Source organism: Dermochelys coriacea, chromosome 3 (genome assembly GCF_009764565.3).
Source record: "Dermochelys coriacea isolate rDerCor1 chromosome 3, rDerCor1.pri.v4, whole genome shotgun sequence".
Classification (NCBI taxonomy): Eukaryota; Metazoa; Chordata; order Testudines; family Dermochelyidae; genus Dermochelys; species Dermochelys coriacea.
Genome location: NC_050070.1, coordinates 140,997,586 through 141,018,406, shown reverse-complemented (window position 1 = coordinate 141,018,406; position 20,821 = coordinate 140,997,586). Strand labels below are relative to the sequence as shown.

Below are 20,821 nucleotides of genomic sequence, written 5' to 3'. Positions count from 1 at the left end.
AAAGCCCTGGAGGTGGGCTCTATTAATTATAACTTTGTTTGGCTTCACTCTTTAAGGTGTCAGTAATATTTAGTAGGGTCATCCTTGCAAGACAAGGTGGAATCCCAAAAAGCTGATTGTAGGAAGCTTAAAAATCAAGTAAAGGAATGGTCAAGTGAGTGGGAGTCTCAAAAGAAGTAATCTCCATTTATAAGAAAATAATGGAAGCTTAGTTAATCACAGGTCTTAGAGGCCTTGTAACTATGTATTTTATAACCCAGTGGGGGAGGACTGCCAGCTATAATAAAGGTAGAAACAATTATGCAAAGTATAGGGTGAAATAAATTTCCTTTTAAAAGATTCCATTAAGTATCTGTTCATCTTAATAATTTATCAAGTAATTATAATATTAAAGATATTAAGTTTGTACTCTTAATTTGTAATTCCCGGTTAACCTTTATTTAAAAGAAACAAACAACTTACAGAGACCAGTCAAAAGTCATTAAAAGTCTTTGGCCAGCAGCCAATATGTTGCTGTAGACTAAAAGGGAAGTAACTTCCCTAGCAGTTTTGTCTGTATGTAAAAAAAGAAACTGAAAAAGCAAATTGCGTTTAACATAACTTTGGCTTAAAATTAAATTGGTTGCCTATAAAGCCATGTTACAATCTTGTTTAAAAAAAATTTAGATAACATATTTTAAAACAAAGCTAATAACCACTATTTGCTTTTGTTTAGGGGTGTTTAATGTAGTATTTTAGTAATATAGCAATGATTTATAAGGTTCAGCATATTTTCAAGCAAATTCTATGGCTGATGTAACTGTAAATGGTAACTTATGTCTATACTAGCACTTTTGTCGGTATAACTTAGGTCACTTAGGGGTGTGAAAAAACACACCCCTGAGTGCCATAAGTTACCCTGACAGAAGTGCCATGTCAGTGGGAGACTCTCCTACTAACATAGCTTCTGCTGCTCATTGGGGGTGGGTTAATTATGCTGTTGGGAGAGCTCTCTTCCATTGGCATAGAGTGGCTACATGTGAGATGTTACAGTGGCATAGCTGCATCGGTACAGCTGTGCCACTGTAAGGTCTCTAGTGTGGACATGGCCTTAGTAAATAAAGGTAGAGCTAAAACAAGACCCACCCACTATACTCCTAACCTGTAAAATATGGCAAGTAGGAAAAGGAAAAAAGGTAAAACTCTCATGTAAAATTGAAGTACTAAGTGTGTGTGTGTGTGTGTATCTATATAATAATCTCTTTGCATGTCTGCATTGGCCAGACTGCCAGCCACAAAACTTGTTGGGTTTAAACATCTGGTGGTTAATAAAGTATTCTTAATTAGTTAATCATTATCCCAAAGATAGGTATCAAGTCAGTTATGATTTTGGACACACCTGCAGTGGGACCGGGAAAGAAAACTTTTCTACTTTACACATTTCAGAGTAGCAGCCGTGTTAGTCTGTATTCGCAAAAAGAAAAGGAGTACTTGTGGCACCTTAGAGACTAACAAATTTATTTATTTATTGCATCCGATGAAGTGAGCTGTAGCTCACGAAAGCTTATGCTCTAATAAATTTGTTAGTCTCTAAGGTGCCACAAGTACTCCTTTTCTTTCTACTTTACACAGAAATCATCCTGCTCCATGTATGTTCTGGAGGACTCTACTCCTCTTGGGGTGTCTTTGGGTCCCTCTTCCTGCCCCTCCATGTGAGCTGGGTTGGGCAGGGAGGAGAGGGAGACACACACGCAATGCAAATTTAGTCATCTGAAATCCAAAAAGTTAAAATTAAGGTACACATCACCCGTGTGGGGTGGGAGCTGGCCAAAATATATGTGTGTAGGGTGGAGGGGGGGGCTTCTTAGGAGGAGTGTAGACTAGGTGGACCTTGGGGTATGGCTGGAAAAGTCTGGTTGAAGCAGGGTCAAGAGTACCAGCTGGAGGTGGTTAGTTGGAGTGAGGAGCCTAGCTCAGTGTACGTCTCTGGCTAAATAACCAAGGTAGTGTGTGACCGTCCAATAAACTGCTGCCTGTGTTATGTAAATGCAGTGGCATAGAGCAGGAGAGAGCAAGGAGCAGCTTCTTATATGTTAATGGGTTCTACAGTGGTGAAGTTTGGCTTAATGAGATGGGAAGGGGAGGAGGATCTGGAAATGTTGATGGGGGCTACATGTTGTGGGGAATGGTGGAGAAGGAGTGAGACACACCAATTTTCTCTCTCATGCTTTAAATTACTGTAACCACCATGTAATTAAACTGACATAAACCATGAATGAGATTTCTCTCACTGGCCCTGTTAGCCACTAAACATTTCAAAGCACCACCATTATTCCCATTCCCCTATAACAAAATGTGCCAGAGTGGGGAGGAACACTTAGGAATCACATAGCAACTGAGTAGAAAGACTGTGACTATTCCTAGCTCTGCTTCTGGCATTCTGGGTGACGTTGGCCAAGTCATTTCCTCACTCTGTTCCTCAGTTTCCTATCTGTAAAATGGGGATAATGATGTACAATTATTTGACACTCATGAAAAGTACTATGTCAAAGCTAGGTCTTCTAATTATTACCTGGTAATCAAATAGAGGAACAAGTTATTAGATTATTTCTGCAGTCTAAGTAGGTGGACAGAATTTACATGGGGGGGGGAAGGAAGGGCCATGTCTCATCTTACTCCTGTACTTTCCTTCTCTGATTACTCCAGTTCTATGATATCAAAATCTTCCAAAATAACAAGAGTTCTTGTCTAATGGAGAAAGGGACAAAAATGCATTCCTCATTATGCTACATCATCAAACACTGAGCATATAAGAGCATGTCTCTGGGATAGACTACTAGGATATATTTTTGAACGGACTCACCCTGATGAACTAAGATATTTCAGACCCTAATAAGTAAAGTGCACATCTTCTTTTAGTGCTTACTTTACACTATCTGAGTCTTTGGGGGGAAACAGGCTGTTCAGTAAAATGACAGGGAATCAGGTGAAAAATGGGGAAACTATTTCAGCTGTAAGGAATCCACCATATCACACTGTCACAAGCCATTCTCTTTTTTTCTAGTCCTGTTCACACTACATAGTCAAAATTCCATTTACTGCATAACAGACAACGACCAATATTTTAAACAAACAAAATATGGTGCTTTGGATGGCCAGTATTTTCAGTCATGAATTGGATTCTCCTTCTCAAACAGGAAATGTATAACCTTCAATAGGACTCTGTATAATTCCATTCTTTCCTAAAAACAAATAGAACCTCATGCTGCACTAAAATGTGCATTTATATGTTGATTAAATAAGTGAAAAACTGAGGTGGGAAGCCAAAGGCACAATTTACTCCCCACTCATCCTTTAAGAATACATATAAATATTGGAATATAATAAACTCAGTACATGTCAAAACAGCGAGACAGTCTACAATGTAAATTTATTTACATTTATTTTCTAAGATATTTGAAACCCAAGCAGATGAATTGAAGAGAAAATATCTTAGATGTTCACAGTTATTGGTATGTGCATGAATTTAAAAAAAAAAAAGCAAAACCATTTTTGTCTCAAAAAATTCAACATGCCATTTACTACTGAACCAGCAGAGCCTAACAAATCCCAAACAGAGAACAAAAATAGCAAACTGAAAAATTGGGGAGTTGAGCATCAAATTAATTCACTGTGATGCATTTAGATGTAAAGCAAAAATTACAGCTATGGTTGTCATTAGCAGAGTAGGTAAGGTGAGGGATTGAAGGCATGCAGGTTTGTTCCCTCTCTCTCAATGCAAAGTTTAAATAAGCAAAAAGTATATGTATTTTTCATAATGTTCAGCTCTATTTATTTATTTATTTCTGCCTGCTGCCAGGTTTATGACAATGAGTGATTACTTCCACTAAAGACTGCAAAAAAATGTCTGCAATTTTCTCAGAGCAAGTCTACACTACAGTGCTACATTGACAAAGCTTATTCCTGGGGGAATTCTGTGCCACTGCATGTGTGCATAATTAACGAGTCACACATATTTTTAATTTTTTGCACAGAAAAAAGCTTTTGCTGAAAAATTGCTGCAGTTCTGCCTTTTGTCCCTCAGAGGGTGCTGTGGCAATAGAACACAGCAGCTGCTCCCAGCCAGCAAGGAAAGAGAGAGCCTGTAGTGCCTTCTTCACAGCACCTGTCAGGCCAGGTCAGGAGATGGGCAATGGGGAGAAAGACAGTGTGGGTGCTTGGGGGGGGGTGGGTCAGACAGGGACTCAAAGGGCTAGTGGGGGAGGACAGACTGGTGCAGGGGCTGAATGGGAGTGGAGGCACAGGGTCACCGGGGGGAGGGGAGGTGCAGGGCCACATGGTGATGTGGGAGGGGGTGCAGAGCTACGTAGGGACAGGGGGGTGGCTGAGTCAGGGCACAGAGACACACAGGGATGGGGTGTGTGTACAAGGTCATATAGGGACAGGAGAGTGGCTGGGTAGGGGCACAGAGATGGATGGGGAGGGGGTGCAAGACACATGGATGTGGGGTGGTGTCTGAGTGGGGTTGGAGGGACACATGTGCCTGACTGAATGGGAGAGGCTATCGGTCAGCCAGGGTCTGCATGGGGGAAGCTCCCTAACAGTCACCCCTGCCCCCATAAAAACACCCTGTTCCATACTTTTCCCACTCATACCCAACAACCCTCCAAGTTCACACCCAGGCTCCTTCCCAGCAATTATTTCCCTCTCCCTCAGCTCTTCCATTACCCCTGACTCTGCACTGTTTCTGGGGACTGCAGGAAATATGGTTCTGTATTGTAGTTTAAATTAATTATTGCTCAGAGTACTATATTAATAAACATTTTCTGAATCTTTTTTGTTGTCTGTATTGTTAGACATACTTGCTGACAGTTTTTTTTAATAAATGACAAAAAGTAATTGAAACTGTGATTATATTGTTATTTTGACAAAATATACAGAATGTTGCAGAATTAGAAAATATTGTGCATAGAATTTTTAATTTTTTGGTGCAGATTTCCCTCAGGAGTAGAAGTTATACTGATGCAGCTGAGAGGGAATAAGGGTACACATGATGGATGGCTCAGTTTGCAACAATGTGAGGTCTCCTCTTATTCCTTCAAGCTAACAGGGTCCACTAGTCCTGTCCTAGGTCGCATGTTTACCCCTTTGAGCTTCTCATCGACACTGGACACTCTTGGCAGGTTGTGACAAAATTACAAATTTGCTCACAAATGTATAGCTTTAAAATCCTGTCCTTACTCTTCTTCTTAACCTAAAACTGGGCCTCCAGGGTCCTGCAAAGAGGGCAGAAAATCCCACCAGACACCTTGTTGGTCTTGCCCTGGAGAAAAAATTCCTTTCTTATCCTAAAAATGTTGATGAGTCACTCAGACCCACAGCTTTTTGGACACACAGCTCAAACTATACCTCCATTATAGTGCAAGGTAGCAACCCCACCAAAATGGCTAGTGCATGCCCTCAGGTCTTCACATCAAGCAAGGATAGGGGCAGGAGAGATGTTCTTCTCCTCCCTGTTCCCTTTCCCATCCAGGCAGCATTCTGGGACAGGTCACAGAGTAGCCAAGCTTTCCCCCTCCCCTGCTTCTTACTCTCAGGAGTTATCTTTCCTCTGCTTATCTGATCAACAGCCCAGCACCTGGCCCCATTGACAGGCTGGGGGAGACATTTCTGAGCTCCAGCTGAAGATACAAGTAAGTGATGCTCACACCTTTGTCTTGGAAGGTCGGCTGGAAGATTGGAAGGGTCTCTGTTTTACAATAAGCATTGGTTGCTGAATTTAGGAATTTTTTTTCTATCCGCTGCTGCCAGTGTGTTATGATTTTTTTATTATGCTTGTTACCTGTAAATGTACCCAGAGGGTTGGCCATTAGACAAGTATTAAAAATACTAATGCAATAAATGAATAAAAATGCTTTTTCACAGAGAGAAAACTGTGAAGCACTGTCACAACTTTAGGTACCCAAGTTATTGAAGGGAGAAATAATTCAGTTTACTGTACGGCTGTAATAAATGTAGTTCTCTGTTCTTGCACTTCCCCTGTTTTATTTTGAATGAGACATGCATGCTTATAAAGATAACAGCAGCAACGGAAATCAGCCAGTCTAAAGTCAGGTCATCTGGTGAGAGTGAAGAAATTGGCTTCATTTCTTCACTTCTATTTTTCAATTCAGTGATGCTTTTAATGCACCCATTTGCTGGGGCATTTATAGCTGGGATTGACGTTGTGGATCATTGGTAATTTAGATCCAAAACTGTACAGAGAATGACAGTTTATTCATGTGAAACATACTTTGTTACATCACACTTTACCTTTTTCAGGGTTTTTTTGCAATAGGTTGTGCAAAATGCAAGAGAATATAGCCAGCTTCCGAAGAGGAATGGTTTGATAAAGGTTATATAATAGCATGCTGCAATTTCATGGTACTTGGTCTGGTACCTCATTTCTTCTCAGATCTCATAAGCTGACTATGTAAGAAATGATATTGGAGACTGTTGTGTAGTCACACAGCAGTCTAGTGTTGTCTCACAAATCCCTGAGTTACAGCATGAGGACTCTTATTTGACAGAAACATTTCAAGGCTGCTGACAGCTGTGACAAAACTCTTCAGATCATCTCCCTTGTCCTTTTGCAGAGAACAATAACAGTAAAATTACAAATAAACATATCAAGAAATATTACCAGCTGGGTCCGAAATATTAAATGGAAAGTAAGCAGGATAGTTTAACCAATACAGTGCATCATTTAAGAGACTTTATCCTTGGTTGTATTAGGAAATATTTGTAACATTTCCACTAGTTACTAGTACCGGATGTAAGAGGCTTTAAATACAAAAAGTTCAGTGTTTTTCATAGTTGTTTTGAGAGTCTAAATTCAGCAAAGTGTGGGTTTGAGCACCTGTCAAGAGCATAGTCCATGCAGTGACATAGGAAATAGGAAAAAGGCAAATCTTTTCATTTGTATATCTCCAACAATTCTCAGCACTCTGAGTAAGAGTGTACACATATTACCACTCTAGCCACCTCATGGCCTTCATTAGCATCATGATCTTAGCTATTTTATTAAATGTTTTTGGTTTTTATTTAACATTTTCTATATTGAGATTTTCAATGTTTTACAATTTAAGAATACAAACACTGTATTTGGACAAAGAAAACTGTTTTTTTTTCTAGGGTTATACCATTGGGTGTCTTTTGATAGTAAAAATATTGCTCAGGATTTTCAGAGTAGATTGCCTGCTTTCGCTGTGCACCAGCAGCCATTGGTCAGGCTACTGAAGTACAATCTTAAACATCTTTGAGCCCCTAAGGGCTTCAGTGGGAGTTGGATCATACCTTTAGTCACAGGCGCCGGCTTCCTCATTTCCCTGGGGGTGCTTGACCCCCGTTCTGCCCCCACTCCACCCGTTCCCTCAAAGCCCCACCCTTGCTTTGCCTCTCCCCTGAGCACACTATGCCATCGCTCTGCCTCTCCCACTGGCGCCTCCTGCACACTGATGAACAGCTGATTGCAGTGGGTGTGAGATTCGAGGGAGAGGAGCTCATTGGTGGGGGCCTGCCGGCAGGCAGGACACACTGGAGGAGTGGGGGAGGAGCTGATTCGCGGGGCTGCCGGTGTGTGCTCCAGCCTCGGAGTACCCACAGAGTTGGTGCCTATGCCATTAGTTCTTAGGGAATAAGGAGAGTGGAGATTGTGTGTAGGACCATCTAGTGATCTTAGGAAAGGCAGAACAGGATTATAGTGAGCAATTTGTAATTCGCCTGAAAAATGTTTTCTGAGTCTCCTATTACATCTAACTGGTCAGTGACTTCTGCCCTGGAAAAGAGATGAACTGGGCAGCCCCATTAGAAGCTATTTCAGTGGGGGGACTTTCCCCATTTAAGATGCACTGGTGCATTCATAGCAGCAGAGCCCAATTGTTTCATAGAGTTTCTGTGAGCTCTGTACTGAGACAGGAGCTGGGTGGTGGTTTTGAATGTAACGCAAGTAAAAATAAACAATTGTTTACTGTAATAGCAACCCTGTGGCTTCTCTATAATTTGGAGGAAGCATTTCAACTTGTTTTTAAAAAGCCAGCTGTTCTTATTTTGCCTTTATGTATATATAGCACATTGAAAATGAATGGTTAGAAGTGGAGCCGGATTGCAGACAGGTTAAGAGACGTCCTGTACTTCACTTATGCTAAGTATACAATGACATGGGACTCAATAGTGAGCTGCCTTTCCTGTCCACACAGTAGAATAAAATGATGGAAGATGCTCCCTTACTTCCTTGTGCAGACTACTTATACCACAGATGTGTGTGTGGGAGGGAGAGCAGCTTCTGGGGGTTGCTACTCACTCCTGTGCAGGTGGGGAGGGACAGGAAGGGGTTTGAGTGGAGCCTTTGCTATGTTAAAACAACATTATTTAGGTTGCAGAGTCAAGCAAAGTTAGGAAACGCCAGAATTTAGCTTGCTTGTGCAACCTTAATTCCATCCCTTTGTGCATATGCATTAGGATATTTAATCACATGATCGCATACTATTTTTTGCATGGATAATTTTCCTGGCATGGTCCCTATTAAGGCTTTAATGTGATCAATGTACATGGGAAGGGTGCACGTTTTGTTCCGAGAGCTGATTGGCATGGTTCTGTAGATATTTTTCTCTTGCTGGTATTGTACAGAATGGTTTGTTTGCAGGTTAATATGATGTGATTCTTGAAAATTTGCTTATTTTTTTTCTTCTAAGTTTTTGTGCTAGATTTTACTCTGGATGTTCATGCACATCTCCCACTCACTTTCCTGGGTAATGTGTATTTTGAGGGTAGACCCTGGCTAAGTCATTTGAATAAAACCATGACTTCTGCATACTTTTTATTTTATGTTCTTCTACTCACTTATAGCATCTGTATTTAACGAGATAAAATAGTAGCAATTAAACACAAACCCTCATATATTGTGGTAGCATACCATAGTTAATAGTGAGCTGGACATTATATTCTGGACTCTTCATTTTAGATATTTATAATTTAGCAGCATATTTTGTTTGGATTTAAATATTTCATGCTTGGTCTCAGTCCAATGATTCCTTTTCTTAAAGTTTAGCCAAAATCCCTTTTAGCTTTTACAATTGTATAAGTATTTAAAAATGCATTTTTTAAAAAATCTATTGAATTCTAAAATAGCTTTGTTTTGAAAGATCAGACATAACATGTATCTTGTCTTCAGTGAGAAATTCACTCTTTGCAAAATCTTCAAAATGTGGCTGAAATAGAAAAGGTATGAATGTTTGAACAAGATACACTTAAGCATGCACAACTTGCCACTTTCATTACCAGTTTGACTGTATATATTCAAGAACAGCAGAAAGACAAACCAGTGTCCAACTGAACCCTCTTAGTACTGCTCCTGGACTACCTCCCTAATTGTTCAGTACAAAATAAATCCTTTGTCTCTGTTTTATTTAAACCAAGGAAATTAAATACTAAACTGTTAATGCAGTATTAAGAAGTGAGGGCCAAATTTGATCAGTTACACTTGTGCAACACCACTGACCACAATCTGGAATAAGTGAGAGGCAAATTTGATCTTCAAAATGGTTTTTCAAGAAAGGGGTTGAGACAGTCTTTAGGCAGCTTTCAGCGTAGTTGTGGAATAACTCCTGTTTACTCCAGTCACTGTCTAATTATAATTTTGCTTTTATGTGTGTCTTTTGTTTATTGCTGTGTAATTTGAACAGTTCTTTGTTTTATTAACCTTGCTTGCCTTTACCATTCTTCCCAGGGCCAGCGTCTTTTTGAAAAATTGCTAGAACTGGCGTCTCGAAATACTGAGATAAAACTAGTGAGTGATATACTGCCCACTGAATCAAAGGTATTAAACGACTTGAAAGCAAAGGGTAAGACCAAGGTCTTTACGTTGTTATACCATTGACTGCTATATTAGCATAACTCTTTTCTTTCACTTAAAATGCTCTTGCTTCGTAGACACAAATGAAATATGTATAAATCTAAACCTATTTGTTTAATGGTGATACCCTACAATTCTTCAGCTTACCTTGGCTCAGAGTTTTCATTCATCTTCCAAAAACTCTTTTATCACTTTAGATGGAGTAGATATTTGCAGTTTGTAAGTGGTAAAAAGGTGGCCATGTGATTACAATTTTAAGTCATCGCAACCATACTAATGGTAGGCAATGCAACCTGAAAGAATTATCGCACTCTGGGATGAGATGAATTCTCTTCTGAGGAATAGTGAAACAAATAAAATAACATGTCAATGGTATTGACGTAACTTTTGCCAAATCCTGCCATCAATTTCTATGCAAAACCCCAGTGACTTCAATGGGGGTTCCCCAGGCAATTGATGGCAAGATGCAATCTGTTCTATAATGAGCGACTGTTTTGTTATCTGATTTTTTTAACTGCAATGTATGTTACAATGATCTCTCACACATACATCATGCATTTCATTGTGAAGTATTGTAAAGCTCTTTAGAAACTGAAAAGTACACTGTCCTGTCTGAAACCTAGCCAATTTCAAAAATGAAAGTTAAATGTAGCTTCAGGTACTATACCTGTCTCTGAGGCCCTGCTGACCTTTGAGCTTTCACAATCACAGTTTTGTATTTTTAAAAAATGTTCTAACTAACCAAGCAGGGGCAGCTTGCTGACTAGTCATGAAAAACAATGAAACTGACTAGATAGAAAATGTCAAATGTACAAATAAACTGGAAAAATAGAGAATGTTTTAAATCTTTCAGTTTTGGTAATTTTAGGTGTTACTTGAAGCAAAAGTAGAGCAGTGATGTAAAAAAAACTGCTAGAAGTGGTGTTTTTTTTTTAATTTCAGGTATAATTTTAAATTTAAAAGCAAACTCTCTGTATGAATCCTATCATCCACCTCTGAAATGCAGAAATCAGCAGGTGTTCAAGGCACTAATTCAGCAAAGTGCTTAAACATATGTTTAACTTTAAGCATGTACTTAAGACTATCCCTGTGTCTAACAGAGCACAGCAATATTACAGACTTGCTTAAGAAAAGAAGTGAAGAATCTTTTTCCAAATGAAAACTGTTAATTTGTATTTTATGAAGTTTCTTTTAATCTGATAATTAGATATGGAACAAGAGAAATATTAATGAAATTCTTGCTTTGCTAAAAGAGATCACTTTCGATCACATTACCATTCTGCCCATATCAGACAATTGGTTATTTCTGTTGTAGTCCAAAGGTGTTATTTATTCCATTATGACTATGAGAAGAATCTGGATGTCAACCAGTGCGAGACAGATATTTTCTAAAATATGTTTGCAGCTAGTGAATCAATGGGGTTTCTCTTCTCACAGATTGAAAAAAGGGCCCTATGTTATATCACAGCATAGCACAGTAGCTTAAGTGGCAAGAGGGGCTAGCCACCTCGACTCATACCCATCCAAGATGCTGGGCATGTATTTGGGAAAGTTAGCCTGTCCTGCTGCTCAGGGTGCGGTCACTACGCCCTGTTTTTAGCACACTAGCTCAATCAAAGCTATCGCAGGTATGTCTTCTTGAGCTGGGAATAGCACCCCAAGCTCAAAGTGTAGACATACCCTTTGAGAGAACGGGTTCATTTCTCCATGGTTAGAATGTCCCAGATTCTTTCAAGCCAACCAATTATAGAGATGGGATCTGTACATGTGCATTTAATTTTTTTCATAATTAGCCAAGAACAGGTTTCTCTGTGTTGCCCCACCAGAGGATATTTGCGGGAAGGCCCCTAGTAAGTAGGCTGAAGGATCTAGAGTTATATCTAGATCTGTGATTTTTGTAATTACATTTGTTTGAGTTACAAAAACTTTGGATTTGGGGATATGGCCACTGCTAATGATGTTGCTGAGTGCCTCGTTGCCATACATCCACCAGCAGTGTGGAGGAATAGATGTATAGATTCCAAAGCCACAAGGCACCACTGTGATCATCTACTCTGACCTCCTGTGTCACGTAGGCTATAGAAGTGCCCCACACTAATGCTTGTTTAATAAAACATATCTGCTAGAAAAACATCCAATCTTGATTTAAAAATTGCCTGTGATGGAGACTCTACCATGACCATTTGGTAGATGATCCTATGATATTTAATTTTGAAGGAATAAATGGAGTCTGCAGTGAGAACATTCTTCTGGTGGCTTATTCTCTTTGAGGCACCGGCTGATATTAGAATTTAACATCAAAACTGGAACTGTATGCTTTAAACAAACATTTAAAAACTTCAGCAAGGAGGGGAATTTGCAGTAAAGATTTCATCAAACTCTGTTGCAATCTCATCAGGGCTGCAAGCCTTTCCTAAGCGTAAGGATTTTATAATTTTGCTAGCTTCAGTTTCCTTTGTCTCGCTCAGGTTTCTGGTAAAAGAAATTTTAAAGTATTCTAATGAGTTTGTGCATATATCAGTTGACTGTTCTAAATTATAACGATTCTCATAGAATCCAAGGAAGTCACTTGTCATTTTGGTGTATCAGACTACTGTTCTGTGTTTGGAGTGTTGTAACTGAGGAAAGAGGACATGTCAAGTTTTTTTTCTGTCCTTTTCCAAGACGTACTAATTGGATTTCTCATAATGAAATCTTGTTGTTTTTCTTATTCCATGTTTGGTTTGTTTATTTCTGCTAAGTTTCAATATCTCTGGGGAATGTCTTGATTAGGAATCAGTCTGTGGATGTTTTCTAAATGTGCTAATTGGCCATACAGCTCTTTCACTTGTGTCTTGGCTAAATTTTATCTCCTGGAAGTTAGGGAAATCATTTCCCCCTAATTATCACTTCTGCTGTCTTCCAGAGAAGATGTAGGTTAGTTTTTAGTGTACCATTAATCAGTTATGGCAATTTTTATTACCTTGTTGAAATTAAAGGATCTTCTATGAACAGGCGATTCATGGTCCATACAATTCTGTATGTACTACTTGCTCTTGTCAACTAGAAGCTAATTGGTACATGAGCAGAAAGAGAAATTTCTCCAGTGCTCTAATGCTTTTAACAAAGTCACAGTAAATGGGAGAAAATATATAAATATTAAATGAATGCATGTTCTGTTGTCCATTGCAGACACAGATGTGATTATCTCCTAGTCCTGCCTTAGTTACTTGCTTTGACAGGCATTTCATTTTATTCTCTGCCATTTACCCTGCCAGGTCTGTCTAAAGGAATTACTAGAATCTCCTCTCGTGATACCCTGGCCAGCAGCATCCCTAGAAATCAGTCAGATTTGACTGTTTAAAAAGACCTGTGATTGTTCATTTGGAACATATGTATAAGTAAAGTATAATTTGGTCTATTGTTGTTTTCCCAGCCAGTATAAGAACTCTGCCTTTTGTGTCTAAGGAAGAACACTGCATGGCAGATGGTACTTTTTTTTAATTTATAATAATAAATACCCCTCTTGTTTGGTGAGATATAAAACGTCAAATACATCCAACACCCATCACTTCCTGAGTTTTTCATCTTCCTTGGATAATGCTTTAGTCTCTCGTCAAAAGGCAAGATCAGTTTTTAGGGTTTTTTAGATAGGTGAAGGAACATTTTTACTTTCAGAGGATTGACATTCTTTTGACATTCAGGGAGAAAATTTTGTAAGACTCCATCAGAATATCAAAAAGGGTAGCTTTGTCCTCTTGTAATATTTGAGATGCAGCACTGATCAGTTTTTAGTTCAGACGGTTGGAAAATATGTTTTATAGTTTTACTGTTGCATATTTGATAACTTCTGCAATCAGATTTGTTTTTCAAAAAATCTTCCCACAGTAGTGCTGCTAAATGTTGGAACGAATGTGGATTGTTACCAGATGTTAAATGGTTTATTTATGGTGGTGTGCATATAGGTCATACAAAAAGTTTTTGTGTTTATCAGAGTTGTCCAGACAGCCAGATTATAAATTTCTAACAGAACTGTAACAAATTAATGTTTGTCTGTCAGTGGCTCACATCTAAAACAGGGTAGAAAAAAGTTCAAAGAAAATTATAAGAAAATAGGGGTCATGTCTCTTTACAGGCAGACAGTGAGATAGGTTCAGGTTGCTATTTCTAGCCAGAGACATGGACAAAGCAGGTGCAGGCATGTTGACAAATATAGGAGACGACAGATGTACAGAGGAAAATAAGGGGAGAGATGTGTGTTCTCTTCCTGTGGTCTGGGCACTCAGTGTACCTCCATTCTCCCATGTTGTGCTGGCTGGTGCCTGGGGTCAGTAGAGGGCCACTCTGCCTCCAGTCCCAGCACATACCTGCTGATGTGCTGCCTGGAAGCAGTTGGAGGTGCTGCAGCCAGGGCCTCCCAGCCATCTGCAATAGTGCTGCTGTCATTGAGAGTTCACTCTGCTCCATCAGCAGGGACTCATGAGAAGCAGAGAGAGGTGCTAAACAGCAAGAAGCTGCCAGGGGAGAGGTGTGAATCACTGTGGGGGTGGCTTTGCTGAGCCCTCATCCAACCCCTGCAGCGTTAGCCAGCAGGAATCCCAGTGTGGACCCCTACCTACCCAGCCCAGGAGCCTTCCCTCATATCTATCTGAATCCCTGCCAGCTAATGGGAATTTTGGGAATGAGCTGCCTGGGCCTCAGGAGTAAACATATGATGTTGGGAAGGGGAGGAGGAGGTGGAATCTGGGGACAGAATTTAATTGATTGGGCAACAAGAAGTAGAAAATACATGAATGGGAGAGCAGAAGCGAACTGACTGAGCGGGAGACAGAATAAAACTATTTAATTTCTCTCCCCCAACCCTTTGTGTGTTACTTGGCTTCCCGGACTGCAAACTCCTTGGAAGAAGGTCCGTGCCTTCTTGCTGTTCTGATTCTGATTAGGGTCTCTGGGTGCTATGGCAATATAAATTACATTAATAAATCTGTGTTAAAAGAATGTTGTTTAGGTTGCAAAGTTAAGCTCTCAAAGGTTTGGAAATGTCACAATTAGGGTTCTTTATGCAACCTTCATTCAGCTTTTTTGTGCATGTGCACTATGATACAGACTTTAATGAGAAGATTACATACTATCTTTTCCACAGGACGACGACTTCACTCTGGGCTTGATCTTGCACCACTGAAGTTAATGGGAGTTTTTCCATTGACTTGAGTGAGAGAAGAATCAAGCCGTCAGTGCACAGAATGGGCAGCACTCCCTCAATGGGCATTCTTTCTTTGGGAAATGTGTAATATTTCTTTTTATCTTAATCATTCAATGTGTGGCCCCAGACTTTATTTACCACACATCATCCAAATCCCACACAGAATAGATAATTAATTTCCTTCTGGGCATTTCTATGGTGCTTATTACTGTTGGTGCTTAGTGCTTCACAGATGTTAATGAATTCATATTCACAGCTTCCCTGTGAGGTGGGCAAGTACTATTATCCACATTGTACAGGTGGGAAACTGAGGCACAGAAAATTAAGGCCAAAAATGACAGTACCAGGCTTGAGACACTGGTTTTTCATAGTACAGCATTTTTATGGCACTTTATATATTCAAAGTACAGCTCCCATTGACTTCATTTGCAGCTGAGTGCTCAGCATGTCTGTAAATTAGGTCCTAAGCATAGGTGTTAGCTCTTATTAGTTCAACTCCTGATCCAACAAATATCATTGGGAGTGTGGAGAAAAATCCATTATTGAGGAAGTCCCAATAGAGAGAATCAAAGCCATTTGGACTCAACTCATTTATTGTGATTGTCTAGAGACCTAGAGAACCCAGGTGTGATGTGGCTTGGAGAAGTGCAGGGCCATGAAGTGAAATGAGTTTCCAGTTGGCTCTGATGCTTATGAAAGTGCCTGGCATCACAGACTCCTTTTTCACTGTCAGGTGGATTTTATCCAGTTGCCAAAGAGAGAGCGGGGGAGAAATGAGGATTCTGGGCCAAATTCACTCCACTGGCATGAGCCCTAAGCATTCAGCATTTGTGCAAGTGGAGTGCTGGGTGACTGGGGAAGTGAAATTCTCTCTCATCACAACTTGGGGCCAGGATGCTAGGCTTCCATGCAGCTCCTCCAGGCTGATTGTGTTGGATACAAAGGCTTCTGGGTTCACATGAAAGTAGATCTGTGGCCTATTCCTAGTCCCCCACAATCCTGTTGCCCCACACAAGTGACCTTCTATGCCATCCTCACTTAAGTCAGAGTGGAGGGCATTTCTTCTGTACTTGGAGGTGTGGGGTGGGATGGGGGGCAAAGGGAAGGGAGGCCATAAGTACCCCTATTCAGTTGCACAGCCAGTCATCCCCTCTGTACAGCTTCTATGCAAGGCAAAAGTGGTGCAGAGGGTCTAGCATTGGCTCTCCACACCAGGCCTGGCTTTGTCTCTCTGAGCTATAGCTTTCAGTAGCAGCTATGTTCTTAATATGTGGGAGGAGCATCATGGAGAGAGAACAAGTACTTTGCTTGGCCAGATCCATTCTGGTGTAATTCAGTTGGCTTCAGGAGAGTTATACCAGAGATGGGTTTGGACAGCCATCTTTTTAAACATGTCTTAACACCCTTATCCTGTCCCTATGCCCACAGCAGCCTATGCCAGTTTCGATGAGGAGATTATTCAGTTCCCTCAGCTTTGGTTTAGTGCTCAGTTTCTTCCCTCCATGTTCTACCTCCTTTAAAGTCAGAAGATACAGGACAGTTGTCAATGGTTAAGGCTAAGATTTTGTCATGCATAGTTTTAGTAAAAGTCACAGACAGGTCACTGGTAATAAAGAAAAGCTCATGGAAGCTCGTGACCTATCCGTGACTTTTACTAAAAATATGCCTGACAGAATAAGGAACTACAGGCTCCCCACACCACCCAGGGGGCACCTGGCTCACAGCTGCAGGGTTCCCACACTGCCCATGGTGGGGCTCTGTACTGTGGGACCCCCCAGCCTCCCGGGGCAGCTCTGTGTTCTGGGGCACCCCAGCCATCTGGGGCGGCTCCATAACTCCCATGGCCTCAATGACAAAATCATAGCCCTATCAATTATTAATCCAAGTTCAGCAGACACCAGAAGTCAAATCAAGGGGTTTTAATTACAAATGTTCATTCATCAAATGAAAGAGTAAATAACCTTAAACATATCTCTGGCAAATATTGCCTAAGTTGTTACTAGATGAACAATAGCTCATTATACAGTTACTTCAAAATCTTATATTATACAAAGTCCTGGGTTGAAATCCAGGATCATTAGCTTCTGTGGAATCAGAATTCCCCCCCCCTTGTTTCTCGTGCCCATGAGCATATATCCCCAGCATGAGTTTCTCCTCTGTGAGCTACGCCTGTATCAGGGCCAAAATTTGGCCCACCATTTGTATAAATACTTCTTTTCTGTACCTTTTTTGCTTTCTGTCAGTAGCTTATTACAGCTTGTTTTCAAGGTGGTGGTTTTAGCCTTTTCTTGGCTAGTATGTTATTTTTTCGGTCTATTAGACTGAAACGTTTCTCTTCCTGTAAACCTCCCACTCCTTGTGCATAATTCTGTGCCAGTCTTTGACCTTCAGTAGTGTAGATTTATTGTCTGCAATTAGCAGTTTGTTTTGTCAGTTATTACGTATATGAAATCTGAATCCCTTGCTAATTATGGTCTTCTTTTAGCTGATAGTGACTGTTAATTCTCTTTGAGAGACAGTGGTGGATTTCCTTGCTCAGTTGGTCTGTCTTGGGTTTGTTTTTTTTTCTGTTTTGTTTGCGGTTTCCCTCCTTTCTTACTGTATCAATTTCCCATTAATTATTTATTATTTGCATATTCATTTTTATTATATTTATTTATTTTGACTGATGCAGGTATAAAAAGGGGACTCTATCCATCTGATAGGCAACACTGACATGAATCACAAGAACAAAATAAATAAATAGCAGTTTTATTAATAGAATTCTCACAACAGCCAGCACAGCTAGTATGTTATGTATCATATGGCACTATTGAGACTTTGAAATAAAATAAAGTTTCTGTGCTAAGAAACTTGCAGTATAAGGGTTAGATCCTGCTGCCCCTACTCATCTGAATAGCCCCATAGTGTTTAGGGGAACTAAACACTTGAATAAGATTGCATTCTATGTTGAACGGACACAACAGGGACACCAGGGGGAAGATTCATCCCATTGTGGGGAATGGTGGGGAAGAAGGAGAAAGGGGAGAGGGCTAGACCAGTAGGGAGAGAGAAGTGCACTTTTTGTTTGTTTATGCAGCTAGAGTTACAGCTACTTCTAGATGCCATAAGGGTTGTGGCTTTCAAAAAAACCTGGTACCTCATGAATGACAATAGAGAGCACTCTGATGTCTTACAGATCAAATGAAATGTGGTTAGTACCTGTTTCTGCTTCTCTTAGCACACTTCTGGGGTGCTGCACAGGTTACAGCTATCAGGCCTGTAGGCATAGGTGGAGTTTGACTTCTGTATTTGCAGGGGACAGAGGGCTTAATAAGTACAGCTCTGACTTCTGAATTTACCGATTATTCATGGTACTTAAATTACAATGTATTTGAAATAATAAATTCTGTTTATATTTATTATTTAATCAGCCTTCATTTTTTTGTTTTGTTTTAATTATTTGACATGTTTACCAGCTACCATGAAACAGAATCGAGCACTTTCATGTGACTATGAATCATGTCTCACTAGTTTGAAAGATACATAAACGTTGGCTTAATATAGAAATAGATAAGTTTCTGCACGTTCACTTGATATGCTGACAAAGAGATATTTCCAGTGCTGTAGGAAGAGTGTGAGCAGCTGGGCCAGCCCAACAGTCCAAGTGCATTGTGGGCTTATGAAGGCTCCCAAATGTTTAGGCTATTATTGAAATGTTTAAATGAATAAAAGCAACGAGGAATCCTGTGGCACCTTAAAGACTAACAAATTTATTTGGGCATAAAAAAAGAGGTAAAAAAACCAGACTTCTCGTTGTTTTTGTGGATACAGACTAACATGGCTACCCCTCTGACATTTAAATGAATAGTTGTTGTGATAAGATATTATATGTAATAATAAGGGTAGGGTTTTCAATAGCACTGAGCATTAGAGCTGTGTGGGAAACAACTTGCCCATCCCAAATCAGGCCAAAAAGCTGAAATCTCAACAACTAAAAATTGTAAACCAAAAATCTGGAAGAAAAAAAAATCCAGTTTGGGGCAATTGTATTGCTTCATTTTGATCATGTCAGAAATCTTTGTTTAGATTTCAACCTTTTTTCTTCTCTTTTTTACAATTTTAACTATAAATTAACATTCATTTAGAAACAAAAAATAATTTTGGACCAAAAAACCCTGCATTTTGAAAATGTCAAAACAGGATATTTCAACAATTTTGATTTTTTTTTTCTAAATAGAAAACTCATTGACACTGACTCTTTCCTGCAAAAAGTTTTGGTTTTGGTGAACTAGTATTTTCCAACAAATATTTCTTCGAAAAAACCTCGGCTAACTCTACCCTCCTCCACATTGGCCTTGCTTTGCTTCTTTTCAAGTCAATGGGCAAAAGTATTCAGCGTTGGCTTAACTCTGTTCTCACTAATGTTTAGTGCTGAGCACTTTGAAAATCCTACCCTAAATGTCTAGTCACATTCTATGCTCTTAGTAAAGAAGCTCTGACAGGACTTCTCCAGGATGCTCATGGTTCTTAGCACTGCCTTTCATTATGTTGTGAACTATGTAATTAATTGACAAAACTGCAGGAGTACAAGTGTTTGTGCCTTTCCTTCTGCATGCTCATTTTCCTATCATTCTACAGCCTGGAGATGAGCACAAGAGAATGATGTGACTTAGTTTTATTCTTGAATTGCAGTTTCATTAGTAACAGAATAGTTTACAACAGTTTTGCTGTAGTGTTGACTACATCAATAATAGCATGTCTAGGATCCTGTTTACACTGCAGAAACTGCCATCTTAGACATCGTTTCAACACTAACTAGGGTCAACAGCAGAGACGAAGTTCTATGTTTGACACCTGGTGCCTATTGAAGTCAGTGGCAAAGCTCCTATTGACTTCATTGATTTTAGTGGTGCAGGATTAAGGCCCTGATTTTTTTCTCTTGAGTTCAAGCTTAAGTCTGTCCACTTTTGCCTAGCTTCTATTTCCTCCAATAAAAGATATGCCATTCTTTGTTCATGTTCAAACTGCTGCTTGTTTGCTGCCTTCTATATTCATAGAATCATAGAATATTAGGGTTGGAAGAGACCTCAGGAGGTCATCTACTCCAACCCCCTGCTCAAAGTAGGATCAACACGAACTAAATCATCCCATCCAGGGCTTTGTGAAGCCGGGCCTTAAAAACCTCTAAGGATGGAGATTCCCCCACCTCCCTAGGTTACCCATTTCAGTGGTTCACCACCCTCCAAGTGAAATAGTGTTTCCCAATATCCAACGTAGACCTCCCCCACTGCAACTTGAGACCATTGATTCTTATTCTGTCATCTGCCACCACTGAGAACAGCCTAGCTTCATCCTCTTTGGAACCCCCTTTTAGGTAGTGGAGGCTGCTATCAAATCCCCTCTCAATCTTCTCTTCAGCAGACTAAATAACCCCAGTTCCCTCAGCCTCTCCTCGTAAGTCATGCGCCCCAGCCCCCTAATCATTTTCGTTGCCCTTTGCTGAACTCTCTCCAATTTGTCCACATCCCTTCTGTAGTGGGGGGACCAAAACTGGACACAATACTCCAGGTGTGGCCTCACCAGTGTCGAATAGAGGGGAATAATCATTTCCCTCAATCTGCTGAAAGATCAGTTGCCTTCTGATTACTGGCCACTGATCTTTAACCTTTAAAACTCTCATTATCAAACTTCAAATTTTGAATAGCGTGGGGTTCTGATCTAAAGCTTAATTGACTTGGTTCTAAGAAAAGGAGTACTTGTGGCACCTTAGAGACTAACAAATTTAT

The 20,821-nt window shown here is 40.0% G+C and overlaps 1 protein-coding gene across 3 annotated transcripts in view; it reads left to right on the top strand.

Annotated features, from left to right (window-relative positions):
* Window positions 1-20,821, top strand: part of PLD5 (phospholipase D family member 5) — a 271,123-nt gene that overhangs the window by 139,450 nt on the left and 110,852 nt on the right. For all 3 annotated transcript variants that reach the window (XM_038396922.2, XM_043511443.1, XM_043511444.1), the window contains one exon: window positions 9,746-9,860. In XM_038396922.2, the coding sequence (XP_038252850.1) occupies window positions 9,746-9,860 (115 nt within the window). The remainder of the gene's footprint in view (window positions 1-9,745; window positions 9,861-20,821) is intronic.